Source organism: Bos grunniens, chromosome 13 (genome assembly GCF_055505025.1).
Source record: "Bos grunniens cultivar Pamir isolate PY7600 chromosome 13, Bosgru_T2T1.0, whole genome shotgun sequence".
NCBI classification, from domain to species: Eukaryota; Metazoa; Chordata; class Mammalia; order Artiodactyla; family Bovidae; genus Bos; species Bos grunniens.
Window position 1 is genome coordinate 48,837,207 of NC_141177.1, and position 24,669 is coordinate 48,861,875.

The 24,669-nt window shown below is 43.0% G+C and overlaps 1 protein-coding gene across 50 annotated transcripts in view; it reads left to right on the top strand.

Moving 5' to 3' along the window:
• Nucleotides 1-24,669, top strand: part of SVIL (supervillin) — a 256,217-nt gene that overhangs the window by 128,549 nt on the left and 102,999 nt on the right. For all 50 annotated transcript variants that reach the window (XM_086333936.1, XM_086333952.1, XM_086333949.1 and 47 more), the window contains 2 exons: nt 17,231-17,288; nt 24,255-24,346. Coding sequence is in view for 8 of the 50 variants with exons in the window: in XM_086333928.1 (XP_086190054.1) it covers nt 17,231-17,288; nt 24,255-24,346 (150 nt within the window). In the remaining 42 variants the exon portion in view is untranslated. The remainder of the gene's footprint in view (nt 1-17,230; nt 17,289-24,254; nt 24,347-24,669) is intronic.

A 24,669-nucleotide genomic window follows, 5' to 3' on the forward strand; every position in this document is an offset into this window, starting at 1 on the left:
CAGCTCAGCTTCCAGGGATGTCAAACTTGATTGAATCTTTTAGGTTGAATCCATCTTCTCTCTGTCTCTCTCTCTCTGTCTCTCTCTGTCTCTCTCTGTCTCTCTCTCTCTCTCTCTGTCTCTCTCTCTCTCGTGTGTATGTGTGTGTGTGTGTGTTCCCCCAAAATTTGAGGCAGTAGCTAGAAACTAGGGAAGAGAGTACTTTTCTATACTGAAATTTTTGTTCAGATGTTGCAAGTTCTTGAACTTAAACAGCTCGTGAACCCAAGCTGTGCAGAAGGCAGTGAGCAGGGGCGGGGGTGGAGAAGGAGCTGGAATTGGTGATGTGTGGGTTCAAGTTCATGTCTCTGGTCTAAATGGCTTCCTCCTCCTGTCTGTACCTGGTGCAGACACTGGGCAGCCTCCCTGTGAACAGCCTCCCTGTTCTAGGGCAGTCTCCCTAGAACTACAGCAGCTGTTCTACCCGCCCTGTCCCCTCACTCACGTGATTCCTTCCAGAAATCTTGTGGTAGCAAAGCTCCCCGGCTGCCTCTGTGAACAGGGGCGCTCCTGCTGCTGGAGTCAGGGCTAGTTTGACCTTGTTGTTGTTGTGTAGTCACTAAGTCGTGTCCAACTCTGCAACCCCATGGACTGTAGCTCACCAGGCTCCTTTGTTCATGGAATTCCCCAGACAAGAATACAGGAATTGCCATGCTCTATTCCAGGGGATCTTTCCAACCCAGGGATCAAACCTGTGTCTCCTGCATTGTCAGGCGGATTCGTTACCACTGAGCCACTAGAGTTGACCTTTAATTGACCTACTTCTGCTGCTTGTCATTCAGGGAAGGGGTGAATTGACTTTTCCCATCCTATTAAAGAAATCTTTATTTCTTTTCCTGTTTAAAGTGTCTGTTTCCATCTCTGTGAATTGCTTAGCTGATTGGCCTCCCAGGGCATGAACTTTGGCTTTGACATATGGCTTTGACTTGTTCTTAATACATAAACCTCTGACCTCTACAAAAAGGAACCTGTTAGCTTGGTGCCAAGCTTTGCTGGGATGTTCTAAGGCCCTGGGACTTGAGGCAAAAAGCTCATTGGCCAGGGAGAACATGATTGCATTTCACATTTTAAAGAGAAGAGAATGAACTGTGTCCAGTATGAGGAGGAACAGAGAAGTCTCTCTTTATGCCTCACAGAGATGTCAGGAGAGGGGAAGTCACTTCTTGTTAGAACATACTCAAGCTCTGAGTTAGACGCCGCAAAAGTTTACTACATGTAAATTTCAAGACCGTTGCTTGAATCTTTGATGTCCTAGTTATCTTGAATGTAGGAGTTAGAATTCTAGCAGGTGGGCAATTGAGTTTTCCCATCTGATTTTAAAATCTGTGTATATAGATTTAATGATAAAGAGTCTTTGCTTTTAAGGAACAGCCACTGTTTTGGGAAAGTGAGAGTGCTGACTTTTTCAAAGGGCAGGAAAGTGACTTAATCACTGAGTCTAATGAGTTATACAACTTTAATCGACTTTGTTTGACTATTTTTTAATCACTTAAATGTGTGATTAGCTATAGTGGAACAGCAATAATTATTTGACTCCCAAATCAGTATGAATGTAAAAAGACAAAAAGACTCTTTGCCATCTGAGTCATCAAAAAGACAAATGGTAATGTACATTTGTCTGGGACACTGCCATTTACATGCTTATTTTTATGTGTTGTCACAGTTGAAATGCTTCAGCTCTTGGCATCGGGTGATTTGAAGGCAAAATGAGGAAGGAGGGGGCTGTACGTTTTCTGTTCTAGGGACTGAGCAGGGCAGGAACTATGTACCGTTTGCTTCCGTTTTACTTGGGCTCTTGATTCATCTGAAGCTCCTGAAACTTTCTCCCAGTAGACCCCGGAAGAATGTATCATACTTGGGAAGACGAATACATGTGCCTGATGAGAGTACTGAAAGAAGAAGGGAAACCTTCAAGGAGTCAAGGAAAACAGGTGGAAAGGACCATGTGCAAACATCCGCCCTTGGTGTATCTGGTGATCTCCTCGTCCAGACCATGAATGTGTTCACAGTACTGATGCCCTGGTCCCTGACCTCTAGTTGTTGCTCAGTGAATCCTGTGTAAGAACAAGAGATGGGTCCAGAGATGCAGAGAATGTTCTTCAGGAGACAGGAAAGGTTCGGGCCAGCAGGGGGTCAGGGGAAACCTTTGACATTTGTCGTTTGTATGTAGGGTTCAGGTCACTGGCTAAGCATCTATTGGAAGGGTTCTGCAGGTAATGAAGAAGTGTCAACCTCCACTTTCCATCTTAGTCTCAATCCTGGAGTCCCCTGGGACTTACCTCTGTGTCGCCGGCTTCAGGTGGCTGGGACACGAAGGCTGGCTGGTCACACCTAATGGAGACCAAGCCCCACCAGTGCTGTGGGCAGCCAGGTGAGGGAGGGATTGAAGTCACCAGGTTCTTTATACGAAAAAGGTGGTATGTATAGGTTTTCAAATTTCACTGTCTATGGTTCAACCTCTGAACCTCTGTCCCAGTTCAGAGGTTGAAGCTCTAAGAGGCACACAAGCCGCATATTAGGAGATGTCAGGTGATTCTCTCTGTTCCTAAGAGAGCATTTGCTCCCTCGACACCTGCAGAGCAAGCAGCACGATGCAGTTCAGCTTGGTGTCCGGGTGTGAAAGGGACCCTGACATATCTTTTTTGCTTGGCTTCAGTGACAGCTCCTGTGTTTCTTTGCAGCACACAAATCCCGCACCCTGCTGTCTGGGAAGCTCTCCATTGCCCTCCCCCCCACCTCTTAATGGCCTGGTCAGGCCCCTCTCAACTCCTGGATGGGACCCCATTTAAGCTCACCCCTCCTATAAGCATCGTTCTCATCCCATTTCTCATGCTTTCATCCCCTCTTCCTCCTGCCCCATCTAACTCTATCCTCATCGGTCTTACCTTCTAGAAGCTTTGCTTCACCGTACTCATCCCTCTGATCTACTTTCCTGCTTCTTCCTGGTCTCATATTGCAAATCGTGCAGACCAATGGTTTTCGAACTTCAGACCATCTCACAATCACCTGGGGTGGGGGCACTTTCTTTTTCTTTTTTTAAATTTTATTTATGTTTGGCTGTGCTGGGTCTCTGCTGCTGCACAAGTTTCTCTCTTAGTTGCAGTGAGCAGGGGCTACTCTCTAGTCACGGTGCTCGGGCTTCTCATTGCAGTGGCTTCTCTTGTTGCAAAGCATGGGCCCTGGGGCACGCGGGCTTCAGTGGGCTCAGAAGTTGTAGCTCCCGAGCTCTAGAGCACAGGCGCAGGAGTTGTGGAACACGCGCTTGGTTGCTCCGTGGCATGTGGGATCTTCCCGGATCAGGAATCAAACCCCTGGCCCCTGCATTGGCAGGCAGATTCTTTACCACTGAGCCAGGGAGGCCCGGGAACTTTCATTTTTAGCAAGCACCCATGGGGCACCCATGCTTAATATCAGATAGGAAACTGACTCAGAAGGGTAAGTGTATCCTTAGTCATTTCTGTGAGCAGAGCGGAATATGTCTTTGACTTCTTTGTCATAACCTTCTTTCACCATTCACTGGGGATCAGGATCTGCTTTCTGGGTGACTCTTGTACAAGGAGAGCCCACCAGGAACAGTCAATGGTCAATGACAAGCCTCCTCCCCCCAGTCAACCAGCAAATGTGTTGGGAACCCGTTTTGAGACTGTAGATAAGGTCTCCTGGGTATCGGGTAACATGACCTTAGGGAAACAGGAGAGGTGTGGGGAATGCAGGTTGCTGCACTTTTCTTGGGTTCTCATGATGGAGTGTCATTGTGGAGGTGGCCGTGGTGGTTGTTTTCATTAAGATGCCTTTCTGAGGACAAGGGAGCCCAGAAATTCCTTTACTCAGAGCTCTTTCCTTCAAATCACTTCAGTATAGCTCTGAGTAGTTAGGGTCTATCAGGTGTCAACATTGACTTTACCTGTTTATTTGTCTGCCATTTGGATTTGAGACTCTTAAAAAAATTCTCCTGCCTGATGATTTAGTATTCCCTAATTTTCTGTTTGTTTGAAAACTGTATTGTGAGTGTCGAGTGACGCGTTCTCTGGCCTTTCTGGATCACTGTTCTGTGTCAGGCCCCCTTCCCTTGGACAAGGGGTCCCCCTTAGTGAGGGGAGAGTTGGGTCCCTGCAGCTCTGAAGAAAAAGTGTCTGCACCTCATGATGATCTAAGAGACAGATTCTGATCTTATACAATAAACACCTAGGTGTCTGTCTGTCACATCACTGCGTAAGGACCCTTTGTGTGTAGGTGCCCTGACAGATCAGAAGCATCCTTGATATCTCCCTAACCTGGGTCAACATCTATCTTTGATCCCCTGCCCCTCAGGGGAGCTGTGCCCTGGATGCCCTACACCTGCCTACATTTTGTATCTGTCTGTGCTTTACCTACGGTGTACATTTCTTTAATTGTAGTAAAATATATATATAATTTAATACTTTCAACTATTTTTAAGAGCACAGTTCAGTGGCATTGAGTACATTTCACATTGTCATATAGACATCACCACCACCACCTCCAGGGCTTTTTCATTCCCCAGCTAGATCTATCCCATTAAATACCAGCTCCCCGAGTCTCCTGCCCCTAGTTCCTGGTAACCACTCTCCACTCTCTGTCTCTGTGAATCTGACTCTTCTGCTCACCTCTTCTCTGTGGAATCTTACAAGGTTTGACCTTTTATGACTCTCTTGTTTCAGTGAACGTAAGGTCTTTGAAGTTGGTCTATGACATGTTCATAACGTGTGTCAAAATCCCATTTTTCAAGGCTGAATAATATTCCACCTTATGTATCTTTCAGTGTATATCTTAAACATGAAGCTCACCTTTATTTTTTCTTCCTCTGAGAAACTGTTGACTATCCTCTCTTCCTCTAAGCTATCTGGATTGTTTTGCCCGAGATTCATTAGCAATAGATTCAAAATCAGCAAGAAATTCAAATGATTAAATTCTCACAACAAATGTTAATATTCCTTGTTTGAACATTTAATATAAAGCATTAGTAAGTCATTTGAGTGATCAAAATAAGCCTTTTCATTATTTTTTTTTTTTTTTTGGCCACACGGTGTGGCATGTGGGAACCCTGACTAGGGATCAAACCTATGTCCCCTGCACTGGAAGCATGGAGTCGTAACCACTGGAAGTCCCATAAAAAATGAATTCTTGAATATAGCAAGACTGACATGTTTCATTCTACCCATCTGATAAAGAAATATCTGTGAGTCATAATATTTCTTATTTTTGAAAGTACTTTTAAGCCTTTTCATCTCTGCCTGCATGGCCTGTTTTAAATTATTTTACATAATCACACAACGCCAGATTTTATTTGCAGACTTGCCCTAAATATTACCGCTAACTAAAAATCACCAAGTGTTTCACAATGCCGGTAAAATGAGGAACCTGGAACGTGCAAATAGCCAGTATGTGATAAAAGGAAACGAAACAGTTGGGACGGCTTCCCAGATGAAGGGATTGCCCTGTGGATGGGGATTCTGCCCCCAAATTAAGAGTCTGAACACGCAAATAAAATCCACCAAAGAAAATGGGAATACCATTTACAGCTGCTGCTAGCATACAAAACACTCCTTTCGAAGGCTGTAAAAATATATCTTGTACTTTGGAATGTCAGCCCAGCCATCAACTATAGTAGCTTATGGTAGATTTCATTAAAACCATCCCGTGGCACTTTGTAATTTTAGAAATGCACTACTAACTCACTATAGTGTGTGTCCCAACAGTTGTTAGTCATCATTTCACACTGCCCTGTACTGCCTTGAATTTCAGCTCATTTTCCTGTCCACCGGGGCTGCCCCAGTTGCTGTTCACACAATAGGGAATTCAGGATGACATCATACAGTGGTGCGCCCGGTATCTGCATCTCTTTTCAGCACGTAGATGCCCACCCCACACAGAGTAATTAACACTCTCCCTTGTTCAGAGTGCCTCCACATCATTTTCTCACCCAGTCACATCCCTGCCTCCTTATTTCTCTCCTGATTTTGCTGTAGGTGTGAATGGCTGGTTTTGCCTTTAGAGAGCTATTTTAAGGGGTCAGCCTAGGTTTGAGTGTTTCTCCCAGACCACACCGTATCTCTGTCTTCTCACCTGCAGATGGGGATACCAGTAGTAGCATCTCCTGGAGCAGAAATGTTAACTCCACGAGAGTTAACGCCCGCAGAGCACTTAGCATTGCACCCACCCCACCGTGCTGTCAGCGAGGGTCCAGGTCTAACTGGCTTCTTCCCATTATCACACCAAGTGTGGTAGGAAATGGCTAGTTGCTGGTTGGGGTATTTGACTCTTTCCCTTTTTGTTGGTTTTGTTTCCATTTCCTCCACCCAGAGGACAGCTGCCCCTTGTCCTGCAGGGGTGCATGACTGGCATCAGCCAGAACTGCCCCAGCCGTGATCAGGCCGCACACTCCCTGAGGGTTTATCAACTTGATCCTTTATCATCTGATGCCTCATCATTTGACCTTGGCAACATAGAAGATGGTACTTCTTATCTGGATGCTTGGCGATAATGTCCACAGCTGTACGACAAAGTTTATCTCCCTGGTTTTTCCCATTGAGCAATGTCCCTGGAGAATCTTTGACTTTTTCTTCCTGTTTCTCCCTACACACACATATTCATGCTCCCCGTCATTGCCTCACATTTTAGGAAAGACAAGATGACTCTAGAAGGAGTCTCAAAGGAGAGAGTGGTCCAGCCATCCCCAACCTTTGTGGCACCAGGGACCAGTTTCACGAAAGACAGTTTTTCCACAGACTTGGTGGGGGTGGGGAGGGGGGGATGATTTGGGGATAATTCAAATGCATTACATTTATTGTGCACTTTATTTCTATTATTACATCAGCTCCACCTCAGATCATCAGGCATTAGATCCTGGAGGCTGGGGAACTCCTTTTCTAAGCCACCTAGTTAAGAACTGAAGTTGGCTGGGAATGGGACCGAATCTAAGACTGGGGATGAACCATAGTGATTCCATTGCTTGTCTGCTTTCTTGCTTCATTCATTCATTCAACCAGTCATTCATGCATTCATCTGATATTCACAGGTCCTTGTTTTAAGCTAGAGATGTGCCTAGAAGTGTCTAGGTGTTCTCCCTCAAGTTTACATAATCCTTTAGCCAGGAGACAATGATGGTTTTCAAGCCGGAAAAGTTTAATTGGCAGAAGAGAAGTCCCAAGGGAGATGGAATTAATAAGGGGCTTTCAAGGGTGGATTCAGTGCTGGTTGTGGTAGTAGGGCGGGGAATAGGGACCAAATGTGGAATGAGAACCACATTTCCTCAGTGGTCAGGGCCCACCTGGAGTCAAGTTTGAGAAAGCCTCAAGTATTGCATGTTATTGAGGATGTTGGCGAATCTCTGTCAGCTCTCCTATTTATAGCCAAGAAACGAATAAAGTAGGCTTAAAAGAAACGGGCAATTTGATCTTACGCACAGGCCCGTAGGCACACTTTCAATCGTGATTTGTTCCTGAATCTTTAGGCCAATTCTAAGCCTTGGGATTTCAGAAGGACCTATTACCTTCATCTTTTTTCTTAATGATTTTTAAATTCTTTTTATTTTTTAATTGGAGTATAGTTGCTTTACAATGTTGTCTTAGCTTCTGCTATACAATGAAGTGAATCAACCACATTTATACATACATCCCCTCCCACTTGAGCCTCCCGCCTGCCCCATCCCACCCCTCTAGGTCATCACAGAGCACCAAGCTGAGCTCCCTGTGCTCTGCAGCAGCTGCCCACTAGCATCTGTTTTACACATGTGACTACTGTAGCCCACCAGGCTTCTCCGTCCATGGGATTCTCCAGGGAAAAATACTGGAGCGGGTTGCCATTCCCTTCTCCAGGGGATCTTCCCGATCCAGGGATCGAACCCGGGTCTCCCGCATTGCAGGCAGACGCTTTAACCTCTGAGCCACCAGGGAAGCCCCGTCTTACACATAGTAGTGTATATACGTCAATGATGCTCTCTCACTTTGTCCCACCCTCTCCTTCCCCCACTGTGTGTTCTCTCCGTCTGTGTGTCTATTCCTGCCCCACAAATAGGTTTATCAGTACCATTTTTCTAGATTCCATACTATATGCATAAATATATGATATTTGTTTTTCTTATTACCTTCGTCTTTATTTGTACATAATTGTTTTGGTAGTTATAGAAGTCATTCATGCCTATTGTGGAAACTTTGAAAATGAGGGGAAATATGGAGAGACTTACCTATGAGTTGGGAGATAATTAACGTTTGGGGCTCTGTGTTGACTTTCTGATAAGGTGTGTGTGTGTTTCTCTAACGTAATATATCATGAAAAATTTTCAGATCACCAGTGGAGTTGCAAACATGGTTTTCTTGTAATCTGTTTACCTGTTCTTCTCCATGTCCCTCTGTGCGGGCTGGGTCAAGTTTTGCACGTTTATAAACACAACTGTGGTAAACGGCCTTGTACTTGTTCACTGTAATTTCACTAAGTGCATCTCCAGAAGTAGAGTTCCTGAGTCATTGTTTTACACGCTCCCCAAAGTCGCTGATAACATCCTCAGCTTGTGCTTCTGCCATGAGTTAAGGGCGTGGGGAAGCGGGAGGAGGAATCAGAGTACTCAGTTGCTTGCTTTCTCTGTGACACTCACCCCTACCAGGCACACTGACTTCTGTCTTTGCCTTGGGTCTCAGCTATGCCCTAATTGCTCATGTCTGGAGTCAGCCCTGGTCTTGAGGAACGTCTGTGGCACCAAAACCAGACCAGGAAATCATATGAGATAAGCAACCAACAGCTGGTGTGCTCCCCCTCTTGGGGTCAGATTGGTCTTTTTGCCAATTAAGGCAACATGGGCTCTCGCGCTGGGAGACACTGTGACCTCAATCCAGGAGTTTAGGGCAGTGGCCCCTGTCGTTTTGTGCCCAGGCCAACGTGGGAGCTGTCCTGGGAGGAGTAAGAGGAGGTAGGTTTCCAGTCTGGCACTGCTACACCGTAAGCTGTGTGATCCTGAGAGAGTTGTTCAACATTTTGCAAAAAGAAAGGCAGGTGTGGGAGTGTAATTGGTGCAGCCACTGTGAAGAACAGTATGGAGACTCCTCAGAAAACTAAAAATAGAGCTACTATATGATCCTGCCATCCCACTCCTACACATACACCCAGACAAAACTGTAATTCAAAAGGATACATGCACCCCCATGTTCATAACAGCACTATTCACAATAGCCAAGATATGGAAACAACCTAATGTCCACCAACAGATGAATGGATAAAGAAGAGGTTTATAGAGAAGATAGAGGTTTATAGAGGTTTATAAATAAGAATAGGTGACATATGTGTGTATACATATATATATATATATATATGATGGATATTAACTCAGCCATAAGAAAGAATGAAATAATGCCATTTGCAGCAACATGGCTGGACCTAGAGACTATCATACCGAGTGAAGTAATTCAAAAAAAGAAAGACAAATACCATATGATATCACTTATAGGTAGAATCTAAACTATGGCAGAAATGAACTTATCTATGAAACAGACAGACTCACAGAGAGAAAGAACAGACTTGTGGTTACCAAGTGGTGGGGAAGAAAGGATTGGGAGTTTGGGGTTCAGTTCAGTTGCTCAGTCATGTCTGACTCTTTGAGACCCCATGAATCACAGCACTCCAGGCCTCCCTGTCCATCACCAGCTCCCTGAGTTCACTCAGACTCACGTCCATCGAGTCGGTGATGCCATCCAGCTATCTCATCCTCTGTCGTCCCCTTCTCCTCTTGCCCCCAATCCCTCCCAGCATCAGAGTCTTTTCCAATGAGTCAACTCTTCACATGAGGTGGCCAAAATATTGGAGTTTCAGCTTCAGCATCATTCCTTTCAATGCATATTCAGGACTAATTTCCTTTAGGATCGAATGGTTTGATCTCCTTGCAGTCCAACAGACTCTCAAGAGTCTTTTTCAACAGCACAGTTCAAAAGCGTCAATTCTTTAGCACTGAGCTTCCTTTGTAGTCCAACTCTCACATCCATATATGACCACTGGAAAAACCTTAGCTTTGACTAGATGGACCTTTGTTGGCAAAGTAATGTCTCTGCTTTTTAATATGCTGTCTAGGTTGGCCATAGCTTTTCTTCCAAGGAGCAAGCATCTTTTAATTTCATGGTTGTAATCACCATCTGCAGTGATTTTGGAGCCCAAGAAAATAAAGTTTCTCACTGTTTCCATTGTTTGCCCAGCTATTTACTATGTAGTGATAGGACCATGGCTTAGTGATGGGATGCCATAATCTTAGTTGTCTGAATATTGAGTTTTAAGCCAACTTTTTCACTCTCCTCTTTCAAGAGGAGTGATGGGATGCCATAATCTTAGTTGTCTGAATATTGAGTTTTAAGCCAACTTTTTCACTCTCCTCATTCATCAAGAGGCTCTTTATTTATTCTTCACTTTCTGCCATAAGGGTGGTATCATCTGTATATCTGAGGTTATTGATATTTCTCCCACAATCTTGATTCCAGTTTGTGCTTCATCCAGCCCGGCATTTTGCATGATGTATCCTGCGTGTAAGTTAAATAAGCAGGGATACAATATACAGCCTTGATGTACTATTTCCCATTTTGGTACCAGTCTGTTGTTCCATGTTTGGTTCTAACTGTTGCCTCTTGACCTGCATACAGATTTCTCAGGAGGCAGGTAAGGTGGTCTGGTATTCCCATCTGTTGAAGAATTTTCCACAATCTTGTGATCCATACAGTCAAAGGCTTTGGCGTAGTCAATAAAGCAGAAGTAGATGTTTCTCTGGAACTCTCTTCCTTTTTCAATGATCCATGGATGTTGGAAATTTGATCTCTGGTTCCTCTGCCTTTTCTAAATCCAGCTTGAACATCTGGAAGTTCTCAGTTCACATACTGTTGACGCCCGGCTTGGAGAATTTTGAGCATTAGTTTACTAGCGTGTAAGATGAGTGCAATTGTGCGGTAGTTTGAGCATTCTTTGGCATTGCCTTTCTTTGGGATTGGAATGAAAACTGACCTTTTCCAGTCCCCTGGCCACTGCTGAGTTTTCCAAATTTGCTGGTGTATTGAGTGCAACACTTGAACAGCATCATCTTTTAGTATTTGAAGGAGCTCAACTGGAATTCCATCACGTCCACTAACTTTGTTCGTAGTGATGCTTCCTAAGGCCCACTTGACTTCACATTCCAGGATGTCTGGCTGTAGGTCAGTGATCACACCATCATGATTATCTTGGTCTTGAAGATCTTTTTTGTACAGTTCTTCTGTGTATTCTTGCCACCTCTTCTTGATATCTTCTGCTTCTGTTAGGTCCATACCATTTCTGTCCTTTATTGAGCCCATCTTTGCATGAAATGTTCCCTTGGTATCTCTAATTTTCTTGAAGAGATCTCTAGACTTCCCATTCTATTATTTTCCTCTATTTCTTTGCACTGATCACTGAGGAAGGCTTTCTTATCTCTCCTTGCTATTTTTTGAAACTCTACATTCAAATGGGTATATCTCTCCTTTTCTCCTTTGCCTTTCACTTCTCTTCTATTAACAGCTATTTATAAGGCTTCCTTAGACAACCATTTTGCCTTTTTTCATGTCTTTCCCTTGGGGATGGTCTTGATCCCTGCCTCCTGTACAATGTCACGAACCTCCGTCCACAGTTCTTCAGGCACTCTATCAGATCTAACCCCTTGAATCTGTTTGTCACTTCCACTGTATAATCAAAAGGGATTTAATTTATGTCCAATTGTTGGAAAGTAAATGAAAAAGAAACACGACTACTTTCTATTGATATAAAATGTATATTTCTTTGTAGTCTTGTTTTTCAAATACTTTTTAAAAAAACATCTTGGCGCTCTCCCCCCTTCAGTTCTCTCTTTTCTGTACGATTTGTTTACCTGGTGTGTTGGGCCTTAGTTGCGGCGTACAGGATCTTTGCGGCGCACGGGATCTTTGCGGCGCTGCGGATCTTTCCTTTGGTGCGCAGTTTCAGTAGTTGTGACACACGGGCTCAGTTGGTCCATGGCTTCTGGAATCTTAGTTCTCCGACTGGGGATCAAACGCACGTCCCCTGCCTTGCAGGACAAATTCTTAACCACTGGGCTACCAGGGAAGTCCCCGTCATAGTCTTTGTTTGTTTCATGTGAATGGGGTATTTAAATAGGAGGTTAAGTTGAATGTGAATGGGGTGGATGGGGTACTTAAATAGTAGGTTAAATTGCATATCCATAGTTTAATAAAGACTTCTTTTTTTTTTTTTTCTTATAGCTATGAAGCCCTATTTAAATTTGTTTGCTTTGTTTCATAATTGTTGGGTGAGGCAAGTCATTGTAGGAAGATCCATGACCAACTTAAAGAGGATATCCACATTCATTATTTTTGGCCACACACTGTGGCTTCTAGGGTCTTAGTTCCCTAACCAGGGAGCAAACCCGGGTTTCGTGGCAGTGAAAGCCTAAGTTCTAACCACTTAGCAACCAGGGAATTCCCTCCAAATTCTTTTTATTCTGGGAATTCCTTGACAGTTCAGTCCTTAGGACTCCATGTTCTTACTACAGTAGGCCCTGGTTAGATCCCTGGTGAGGAAATTAAGATCCCGGAAGTCAAGGGGCACAGCCCCCTGTCCCTAAAATTTTTTTATTCTGTACTGGAATTGTATTTTAAGATTTTTAACTAAAATTATCCCATCATAATAATTCAAAAGAAGCATTGAGAGTCCCTTAGGATGAGGATTCTGTAAGAAGAATAGTTTTCAGGAATGTAAATATTATGTTTTATAAACTAAATTTTTGCAGAGGATTATTTATAAACACAAACTGTATTCCATCCTATCTAATTATTCACTTTCAGAATCAGTTGCTTCTACAATTTCCTCCACTTCCTCTTTTTCCAGCAGCTCCTTTGCCTTCTGGTTCCTCATTCACTTCAGTTCAATCACTCAGTCGTGTGCAGCTCTTTGTGACCCCATGAATCGCAGCACGCCAGGCCTCCCTGTCCATCACCAACTCCCAGAGTTCACTCAGACTCACGTCCATCGAGTCAGTGATGCCATCCAGCCATCTCATCCTCTGTCGTCCCCTTCTCATCCCTCCCAGCATCAGTCTCTTTTCCAATGAGTCAGCTCTTCACATGAGGTGGCCAAAGTACTGGAGTTTCAGCTTTAGCATCATTCCTTCCAAAGAAATCCCAGGGCTGATCTCCTTCAGAATGGACTGGTTGGATCTCCTTACAGTCCAAAGGACTCTCAAGAGTCTTCTCCAACACCACAGTTCAAAAGCATCAATTCTTTGGCGCTCAGCCTTCTTCACAGTCCAACTCTCACATCCATACATGACTACTGGAAAAACCATAGCCTTGACTAGATGGACCTTTGTTGGCAAAGTAATGTCTCTGCTTTTGAGTATGCTATCTAGGTTGGTCATAACTCTCCTTCCAAGGAGTAAGTGTCTTTTAATTTCATGGCTGCAATCACCATCTGCAGTGATTTTGGAGCCCCCCAAAATAAAGTCTGACACTGTTTCAACTGTTTCCCCATCTGTTTCCCATGAAGTGATGGGACCAGATGCCATGATCTTCGTTTTCTGAATGTTGAGCTTTAAGCCAACTTTTTCATTCTCCTCTTTCACTTTCTTCAAGAGGCTTTTTAGTTCCTCTTCACTTTCTGCCATAAGGGTGGTATCATCTGCATATCTGAGGTTATTGATATTTCTCCCGGCAATCTTGACTCCAGCTTGTGCTTCTTCCAGCCCAGCGTTTCTCATGATGTACTCTGCATAGAAGTTAAATAAGCAGGGTGTCAATATACAGCCTTGACGTACTCCTTTTCCTATTTGGAACCAGTCTGTTGTTCCATGTCCAGTTCTAACTGTTGCTTCCTGACCTGCATACAGATTTCTCAAGAGGCAGGTCAGGTGGTCTGGTATTCCCATCTCTTTCAGAATTTTCCAGTTTATTGTGATCCACACAGTCAAAGGCTTTGGCATAGTCAATAAAGCAGAAATAGATGTTTTTCTGGAACTCTCTTGCTTATTAGGCACTAAAAATAAATGAGCTATCAAGCCATGAAGACATGGAGCATCCATAAATGCATGTGCATGCTAAGTTGCTTCAGTTGTGTCTGACTCTGTGCGACCCCATGGACTGTAGCCCACCAGGCTCTTGTGTCCATGGGATTCTCCAGGCAAGAACACTGGAGTAGGTTGCCATGCCATCCTGCAGGGGATGTGCCTGACCCAGGGATGGAACCCGCATCTCTTATGTCTCTTGCATTGACAGGTTCTTTACCACTAGCGCCTCCCTAGGAATACCCCTTAAATGCATACTGTGTACTAAGCAAAAGCAGCCAATCTGAAAAGACTCCATAGTGCATGATTCCGACTATATGACATTCTGGAAAAGGCAAAACTATGAAGACATAAAAACATCAGCAGTTGCCGAGGGAGGGGAGAGGGAGGGAGATAAACAAGCTGAGCACAGAGGCTTTTGAGGGCAAAAGTACTCTGTATGATAGTAGAGTGATGGATACGTGTCGTGGTGTATTCACAACCACAGAATGGACAGTACCAAGCGTGAACTCAGAGGGTAGACTCTGGTGGTTATGGTGAATTGTAGGTTAAATCGTAGGTTCATCCTTGGTAACTAACAAATGTAGCATGTGGCGGGGGATGTTGGTGGTGGGGGATGTTGATGGCATGAGAGGCTGTGTATGGGGTAGGGCGTACATGAGAACTCTGTACCTTCTCTCAATTTTGTAGTAAACCTAAACCTGTTGGAAAAAAAAAAATGTCTTTAAGAAAGTAAGAAAAACAGCGTGAGTAGAAAAAGTAGTATTATACTTAGGAGCTTCTGTCTCAAATTAAAATTTTTGAACCTCTAGTAATATCTGCTTTTTCTGTTCCCACAATTTCACTCATATGTTGTTCATCAACCTTAACTCTTAACTCGGGGGTTTTGGCTCCCTGTTCAATCAAGTGTTTCATTGAACTTAGCCAAAGCCAGACTCTGAGCAGCCTGGGAATAGTTCAGAGGCTCTCCTTCGTCCCGGTACATGGAGTATCTCTGGATGGTTTTGGTTTTGTTTGTTTGTTTGCTTTTAGGGCAGGGAGGAGCTGTCCTGCCTCTCCTGATGGTGGTTAGGTTTACAACGTCGTCTCCTTAGCCGACGCAAGAGCTGTGGTTCAGCCATGGCTCGGAAGTGTAACCTCATAAATGTCCCATCACTGGAATCCAGTCTATTTCAGCATCCACAGGCCTAATTTCTGCTTGTAATCTGATTACGGGGTCTGAGCTCTTCTAGCCTGCAGTGTCTCGCTTTGCGTTTACTCTACTCTCAAGGACACCAGTGCCTGACTGCCTTGCGCTGTGAAAAGCTCAACCCAATTTTGCTCAGACGGGCCGCAAGCCGTGGCTGCTTGAGAATTAGCTGTAGAGCAGGCTCTGTCCCCGAACTTGATGTGTGCAGCCATGTTCAGAAGCCCAGGGATTCCCAGCTACCTGGGCACTTTCAAGTTCTCTGAGAAACAAGGTAAGGCGAGAGAAATGGAAAATGCCCTCAAGTGTCTGTTTAATAGCATCATGAATGTCTTGCATCTTCCATTTTACCCTGGATGCCCCGTTATACTAGTCTGTGGTTTTCTCAAAGGATGCTTTAAATATCTCATTGACTTTATAAATTAGCTTATCTTAGGATCGTTGAGAAATGTGGCTTTTTTTTTCCTGTTGTACGTTAAAGAAATTGCTAAACCACTAAAGCCTTTATGAAGGAAACATTGCAGATTATATTGGAATGCTCAAACTTTGGATTAAGTTCTGGATGTGCTGTACTTTAACTGAAGTATTTTTCTAAACCAAATGTTGTATCTACTAAATTTTTTCCAGTAGGCAGTGGTGTGTGTTTGTCTTTTTATGAAATCTTCATGGGAGGCTGTTTGGAACAAAAAATGTTGTCTTCTTAGTGGCTTCCTTTTGAGCCCAGAGGAAAAGATGTACTTTCAATTTAACTACTAAAGTGGCATCTCACATTAGGTTCACAGATTGAGCTAAAAAGAAATCTTTAGGTTATCTTGAATATCACATTGAAAATTTGGCCATTGTCTATGAAAGTATTTTCCAGTCCAAATGCACGACTGGGAAGAGATTTGGACAACTGAGGCGTCACATTTAGGAATTTGCTTCTGCAATATTTGATAGCTTTTTGAACCAAGTTCTCTTTTTCTAAGCACATAACAAGGATATTTGTGTCATTAGCCAAAAAGCCTAGATGTTTAATTGGCATTATATCTTTGTATTGTGTTTCTCTAGTTGGTCCGAATTTCCAAATTCCAGGATTCGGAATGTATTTGATAGGTAATGACATGTCAGCATCTGGTATATCTTGTACGTCCTTTTCCTCAAGCTCTGCCCCTAAATATTAAGCAGTAAAAGGCTCTTCCATAGGGGAAGAAATTTCTGTAAGTGGTCTAATTGTGGTTTTCTGGGTGGACAAACAGTTGCTATGCCAAAAGCTGTAAAACAGATTACTTACCCAAAGCCGGTTATAAATTTGCCTGTGCCTGGTTTTCATTAACCAGTTCACTCGGATGTGTGTTTTTGCTGGATGTGATTGTTACCAGCTGTCTTTATGTAATATATGTCTTGTCTTCAAAAATAAATAAGTGAATTTGAGGTGTCATTATCATTTAGATTTTAATGAAGTCAATAAAAACACAGCTGAAGTGTCCCCTCCACTGTTCATCAACCCCTCATGCACCCCAACTCCTGCTGTGCCTTCTTTAAAAGCATCAAACATACCAGGCAGTGATGATTTTAAACCTTTCTGGTTACCTGGACCAAAATTGTTTAATTTTTTTCTCCTTTTTTGCCCCTGAGGATAATAGCTATGTTTTTCAGTATTTAATTGCTTTGGAGTTTTTCTTGTAACCATAGAGAATTTAAATGGTAGTATTGAACTATGTCAGAATTCTTTTTTAACCCATGAAGTATCTTGGCTACTATTAACCAAACACAAAACAAAACAATTCCTAAGTAAAATGCATGTGGTGGGGTTTGATGCTTAAAGGTGTTTGTATTTTCTATATTCATATTTCTGGTTCACAGTTTCCTTTTTCTTAAATGGTCTCAAAGGGAGCGTGAAGAATTTTTTTCCCCATTGGAGTTTATCTATTTATTTTTTTGGTTTTAAGTTACTGTGTGGGTATTTCATTCTTACATTATTTCTTTCCCCTTAGATTTGAACAAGAAAAACTTAAGCCTCGTTGGATTCCCGTGTCAAAGAAAAGTTCCAAGGTAAAGAAGTCTTTGCTCAAGAAATCTTAAGTTTCAAAGATTTGTAGGAGCTTTAGAAATTATTCTCCTAAATTTCTAATCCTTGAGTTTTAAATGTTTTAAAAAAAAATATTTTCTCTCCAGAGTTTAACTTATTAAAACATGTGAAGCAGGCTGACTTAGCAGTGCACTCAGCCAGCAAAGATGCTTTTTGTACTGGCACTAGTGGTAAAGAATCCCCATGCCAATGCGGGAGACACAAGAGGTATGGGTTCGATCCCTGGGTCAGTAAGATCCCCTGATGTGGGAAATGGCAACCCACTCCAGTATTCTTGCCTGGACAATTCCATGGACAGAGGAGCCTGGCAGACTACAGTCCATAGGGCTGCAAAGAGCCAGACTGAACACACACATGGGAACTATTTGCAAAATGGCCTATTGGTATCTCTGTAATTGCAAACTTGTAAAGGGCTTTTCTTTACAAGTTCGTTTCTTTCTTATATCTGCCTCTAAGGATATGATACCTTTTTTGCAATCTATCCTTTTAGTAAGGGAGCTTTTGGCTTGTTGTTGTTCTTTTTTTTTTTTTTAATTGAAGTATATTTAATTTACAATGTTGTACCAATCTCTGCTATACAGCACAGTGAATCAGTTATCCACATATATGCTTTTAGTTTTTTAAGAAAGGATCTAGTCTTGTTCTTCCTCCCTCTTTCCCTTCCTTCTGACCCATTCTTCTCCCCTTACTTCTCTCCCTCCACCCATCCACCCACTCACCTGTCCGGGTAAGTTCAAGTTGCCTGGTCTCTTAACCTTTCTGCCCTTCAATTCCATTGGCTGCAGGATATTATGGGTACCTATTTGATGTACCTGATATGCTAAAATTCCGTGGTACATACATCAATGAGGTGAGATAATAGAAAAATTAAACTTTGTGCCTAATAAGGTAGCTATATTTCCGATGTAGCCTCACAGATGGCTGTCCCTAACAGGTTTTGAGATTTTCAAGTGGAGACACAAAATGATGGTCTCTGAACACACAGAGATGTGGATTTCAGCATCCACTTTATTATGCAGGAAGGCTACAACCCAGATCTACCCTTCATTCCACTTAGATGCTTTTGTTCCTAATGTATGACATAAGACATTGTTTCTTTATTTTAAAAGTTTGCATCTCAAAACATTGGGATAAGCTGTTGTGTCAGCAGTGCCCTAGTCAAGCAAGCCTGGCTCTGCATTTGAGAATGTTAGATTTGACCTTCTGAACACAATGGATGGGGTAAACTTTGATGAATCTCATCCAGATCTTATTAATAGTATAAGGTAAACCAGAGCAGTGAGGAGGCATGGTCATCAGTAAGGCTGTCTTATTTGACTCATGAAACCTTACTCTTCTAGTACTCGATACAATCTCCCTTATTTCTCATCTTTGCTTTCTTTTTAATAGAAGCTAAGGCTTGTGTCTTAATTTGTTCACTCTCATAGACTGAGTGGCTTATAAAATTTATTTTATAAGTGGCTAGAAATTTATTTCTCATACCTGGAGGCTAGAAGTCTGAGGTCAGGGTGCACTGTCACGGGGTGACGACCCTCCTCCAGGTTGCCCACTGCCCTGTGTCTTGCATCCTGTCTTGTTGGAACGGGCACCAGTCTCATTCATGAAGGCTCCACTCTCATGACCTAATCACTTTCCAGAAGCCCCACCTCCTAATATCTTCACCCTTGAGGGTCAGGATTTCAACCTATGAATTCCGGGAAACACAAACATTCAGATCATAGCAACTTTGTTTCGAATACATCACTAGCAGGTTGGTTTAGCTGTTGTAGACTTAATAGGTGACTAAGAGCAGGGACTTGATGGACATGAGTTTGGGTAAACTCTGGGAGTTAGTGATGGACAGGGAGGCCTGGCTTGCTGCGATTCATGGGTTGCTAAGAGTCGGACACAACTGAGCATCTGAACTGAACTGAAGAGCAGGGGAAAAAAAAGAGGAGACAGAAAGTGCTGCTTTTTCAAGGGAAAGTATGAAGTATGAGCGCAGGTCAGTCAATTCAAGGAGAGAGACTCAGAGGGACACAGCGGTTCTGAAACAGTGGTGGTATTTCATGTACGCCTATTAAAACAGTGGCCCCGGGCTCTGGCCCTAAATATAAAATGGGCTGGAAATACAAGTACCTGCCTCCTTCAGAGAAATCTAGTTACCCAGACACCAGACTTGGGGACATGAGGTAACGGATTACATCTCCCTTGTTTGTTTGTTTGTTTTTTCTTTTGGCCTTGTGGGATCTTAGTTCCCTGACCAGGGATCAAACCCATATCCCCTGCATTGGGAGCATGAAGTCTTAACCACTGGACCACCAGGGATGTTCCCTCCCCTGTCTTGTAACTAAACTTCAGTAGAAGAGTTATTTATCGGGAAGCCCTTCACGGTATGGAACAGAATGTTCCTTATTAGGACATCCCATTTTTTAAAAAAGATAGAAGATAATAACCGCAGGATAGGCTGCTCTCACTTTATTTATTTATTTATTTTTTTGCTCTCACTTTAATAAAATGTCCTTTTATTGTCTTGCTGGGCATTTAAGTAGGTTAATGGGACATGTTAAAAAAAATTATCATGGAAGCATGAAGGGCAATCTTTTCTTGGATCACTGAAGCAGAGGAAAGAGCTAGAAGTATGAAAGAATTAGTCATGAAGAAGGGAGCTCCATTTCAGAGGAGACGAAAAACATATTAAAGGTGTTTCTTCATATTGTTGTTGTTGTTGAATTACTAAGTCATGTCCAACTCTTTGTGACCCCCATGGACTATAGCCCTCCAGGCTCCTCTGTCCATGGAATTTCCTAGGCAAGAATACTGGAGTGGGTTGCCACTTCTCCAGGGGATCTTCCCCACCCAGGAATTGAACCCATGTCTCCTGCATTGATAAACAGATTCTTTACAACTAAGCCACCAGGAAAGCCCCATTGTATTCATATTAGAAGCTTTAAAAATTTTAATTCCCCAAAATGAAGACTGTTGCATATACTTTAGTTATATGGAGAGACAGTTTCATGGTGTAATAGAGGATCCCACCTTTTACTGGAGCTGTGGCAACCCACCTAGGCCCAGAGAGGTGGTCTGGGCAGAGACCCCCTAATCCGCATGTAGCTGATAATGAGGAGGGACACAGTCCGGCATCCAGGGCTTGGGCTCCCCCAGTGATGCTGCTTTGGGTGCCTTTGATTCAGAGAATGAAAGGAGAGTGGCGCTAGGGCTGTGGGGGAGGACATTTGTAAGTGTTTAACCAGCCATTAGATGAGCAAGTGAGTTGCTCATTCGTGACTGGTCCAGATTGCTTCACCAGTGCGTCCTGCCTGCATTTTCACTGCTGACTGGTGCCCTCACGTGTCAGAAGTCCAGGATAGAGGCGTGACTTGTCTCAGTCTGGTTTCGTATTGATTTGGGGAAACTTGCATCCGTCACAACTCTTGTGACAATTCCAAGTCAGAGTCCTTGGTTCCAGCCCATCTTCCTTATTCTTCCTATGGCTCATCTACTTCCTCATTGGTTAGTAGTCATTGGTTACTAGACATTGTTGGTTGGTAGTCATCTTTGGTTAGTAGTCATTGGTTAGCAGTCAGAGGTTAGTAGTTACTTGGAGGAAATTGGAGAGAGAGGTATTAACAGCAAGAAAGAAGTATAAAGGTGGCCATGTGGATTCCAGTAAGAAAATTTTACCTTGAGGATGGAGACCTGAAAAATACTTTATAAACATGCAAGCATACACATATTTTCATACATACGGGCAAGGTAGGCAAAGGTAATGAGCGATGTTTTCCCAATTATATGTTATTTTAAAGAGAAGAGAAGGAGAGGAAGGAAGGGAAGAAGGGATGACGTTATTAAATACATGCTCTTCTAATGAGTCTCAGTATTTGTCATGTTCTTTGCCCCATCATATCCACAGTGTGTAAAGTGTATACATAAAATACTTCAGGAGACTTCCCTGGTGGTCTGGTGGTTTAGACTTCACCTTCCAGGGCAGGGGCTGTGGGTTCAATCCCTGGTTGGGTAACTAAGATCCCACATGCTGTGGGGTCAAAAAAGACAAACCAGAACAAAACAAAAGCAGTGTTGCGAAGCCTTTAAAAATGGTCCACATCAAAAATATAAAATCTTAAAAAAAAATACTTCAGAGTAGTTGTCGTAAATATTTGAAATATTTTATTAGAGCCAATTCATTCACTGTACATTTATTGATTTTTAAAAGTATTTTTTTTAAATCAGCAAGTTAAAATGAGACACTTGTAATATGTTCCATAAATAGGAAAACAGGGTCACATCAGAGAATAAACAGAGGTACATAGTGTAGATTTGGTGCTAGTAGGTGGACACGGGGTCACAGCGTTATTCCTTAAGGAGATGACCTTAAACTGAGGCCCAGACCAGGAGCAAGACTAGCCAGGATGGAAGGCAGCTGGAGAAAGAGACTTGAGGAGGAAACAGCATTCACAGTCAGCCATGGGAAGAGGCAGGAGAGATTTCCCTAACGTGCTATGGTTTTCATGGTTTCTGACCACCCGTGAGAGGCTGTCGTGCCCATCAATGCAGACACATCTGTAGTTTGTTTCAAGAAAGGAAATGCGTGTGAAGCCAGGGGTGTAGGGTGATGGATTGTGAACCCCACTCTGTGCAAGTTCAGTAAAATGTTTAACAAGAGGGTAGTTTTTTAGTCTTCCTTAAGCAGCTTCATTGAGCTTTTTGATGAGCAGATAAAAGGGGGAAAATAGAAACACAGATGTTCAGTTTTGAAAATAGGAGATAATATTTGTGCTCCAGTGGTCTGGAGCTGAATACTTCAGGGTTTGCATCATTCCTTGTAATATAGAATTTTCTTCCTGAGATTTTTGTTTCCCAAAGAAAGTACAGAACTTGTTGGAATGTTTCAAGTGGTTAAATAGTCAATTAAAATATTGATAGCATGTCACTCCTTAAGTAGGGTGCCATTCTGCAGTTGTTTAATGTTTTAAGTTTAGATTACATCATACCTCTATGATGGTATGATGTAATCATATGAAAAAACACTGAGAACCGTCACTGGATTCTCCCTATTGAGAAGTCAGTGCTTATTCCAAGTTTTTGACCTGAGCAGGGGGTGTCAGGATTTTCAAGCCACCTGGAGTGTGGTTTTCAAAGCCTACTTATTCTCAAGACTTTTTATTAACTGATAAGAATATATGGCACTGCTGTTCACGAGTATAAGCATTCCACATTTATAAGCAGTAACTAAGGGTTTCTGATAAGCTTGGTTCTAGGAAGATGGGATGGCAATATTTTGGAGTATACAGACAATCCTTGAAATTTAATTTGTATCTAGGATCTAAGTGATTGGTACGCCCCCTTCATAGCTCCGGCAGTGCTTCCTCAGTCTCCCCTTGGGCCTCTGTGGACACACCCCTGCAGGGTGGAGCCACAGACGGGACCATCCATGGGAAAGGTCAGGCTGGTGCTGGGTTTGTTTACGGGTTTATCACCACCTCTCTGGAGGTGATCATGTTGTTGGGGAAGATGAGTTTCCTGTTTCCCTAGGTTTGTTCTCTTCCTTTGAGGCCGCAGTTCTGGTCTTGCCCACTCCAGGAGCATTCCCCTGGAGGCCTTGAACTTGTGGGCTCCAAGTCCTGGGCCAGGTGCGTGCGCACAGTGTCAGAGCAGAAGGAGATTTGCACGTTGCATACTGTTCTTGCCGCGTGTGTGTCCTTGGCCAAAGCATTGGGCAGTTTCCTGATCTGTAAGCCGAAGACAACAGTGGTCCCAGGGGTGTGTTTGCACACGCACACACACACATACACACGCACCCTGGTGAGTGTGCCCATGTTCCTTCCAACTTAGAGATTGCTGAGTCCTGTGGGAGCTTGAAGAGCAGCAGTGGGGGGAGTATTTACACCACCAGCAGGTATAAGAAACGGGTGCTTTGGGAGGCTGGGAATGGTGGGCAGAGCAAGGAGCTGGTTGGTAAGCCTGTACCAACACCGCATACAGGGCCTTATTTCCCCAATCAGAGATTGAACCCTCACCCCCTGCATTGGAAAGGCAGAATCTTAACCACTGGGCCACCAGGGAAGTCCCATTTCTTTTTTTTCCCCTGGACAAATTTTCATGAACCTTTCACACCTCTTCTCCATTCTTTGATTTTTGTTTGATTGAAGATGTTTGTTACTTTAGTTTCAACAGCGGAAGACAGCGTGTAGATCACCTACACAAGTCACTGATTTTCTGAGGAAGACTGTAGCACAGAGAAGTCGAGTGATTAGTTCAAGTTTGCACAGCTACTGGTGGCCCTTGAAGAGGTTGTCAGTCTGAACAGAGGCATCCATCTCCTAGTGCAGTGATGTTTTTACCACCAGAGGCCACACATACCCTCACATCCCTCCCACCCCCTGCCACCTATGCTGATGTAATTATTTAGTTGCACCCAAAAATCATATTAATATAACCATGAATAATTGAAAAAAAGCTACCTATTAACTCCCCCAAATAAACTATTTTACTTATAATCTATACACACATGTTTAACTATGTACAGTAGTAACATAATTTTTTATGTTCTGTGGTATCTCAGTTCATATCAGATACCTGGGTTTAAAAGGACTTTAAACATTTTCTTTTATTTTTTTTAATTATTTTTTTAAATTTTATTTTATTTTTTAACTTTACAATATTGTATTGGTTTTGCCATATATCAACATGAATCCGCCACAGGTATACATGTGTCCCCCATCCTGAACCCTCCTCCCTCCTCCCTCCCCATACCATCCCTCTGGGTCTTCCCAGTGCACCAGCCCCAAGCATCCAGTATCGCGCATAGAACCTGGACTGGTGATTCATTTCATATATGATATTATACATGTTTCAATGCCATTCTCCCAAATCATCCCACCCTCTCCCTCTCCCACAGAGTCCAAAAGACTGTTCTATAAACATTTTCTTAATGGAATCATTTTTAGCTTTCAGAAAGAGTTCTTGCTTGAAGACAAAGAACAGCTTGATAACCACAAAAGAAGGATCGATGCTCAGCTTTTAGCTGCCCTTCCTAAAGGTAAGACTTCTAGATGGTCGACCAGTATCTAGAGTGTGTAAATGTATTATCTAATTTTCCTGGAGAACTCTTTCCCTAATCTCCAGCTTGGTTCTCCTCTGTGCCCCTTTCTGCCTCATCAAGAAAGCAACCTTAATTAAATAACCTCTTTTGTCACATTTTTATTTTTTAAATTCTTCTTTATTGGTATATTGTGGTTTTACAGTGTTGCGTTAGTTTCTACTGTACAGCAAAGTGAATCAGCTCTACACAGATCCACTCTCTTTTGGATTCCCTTCCCATTTAGGTCATCACAGAGCACTGAGTAGAGTTCCTTGAGCTAT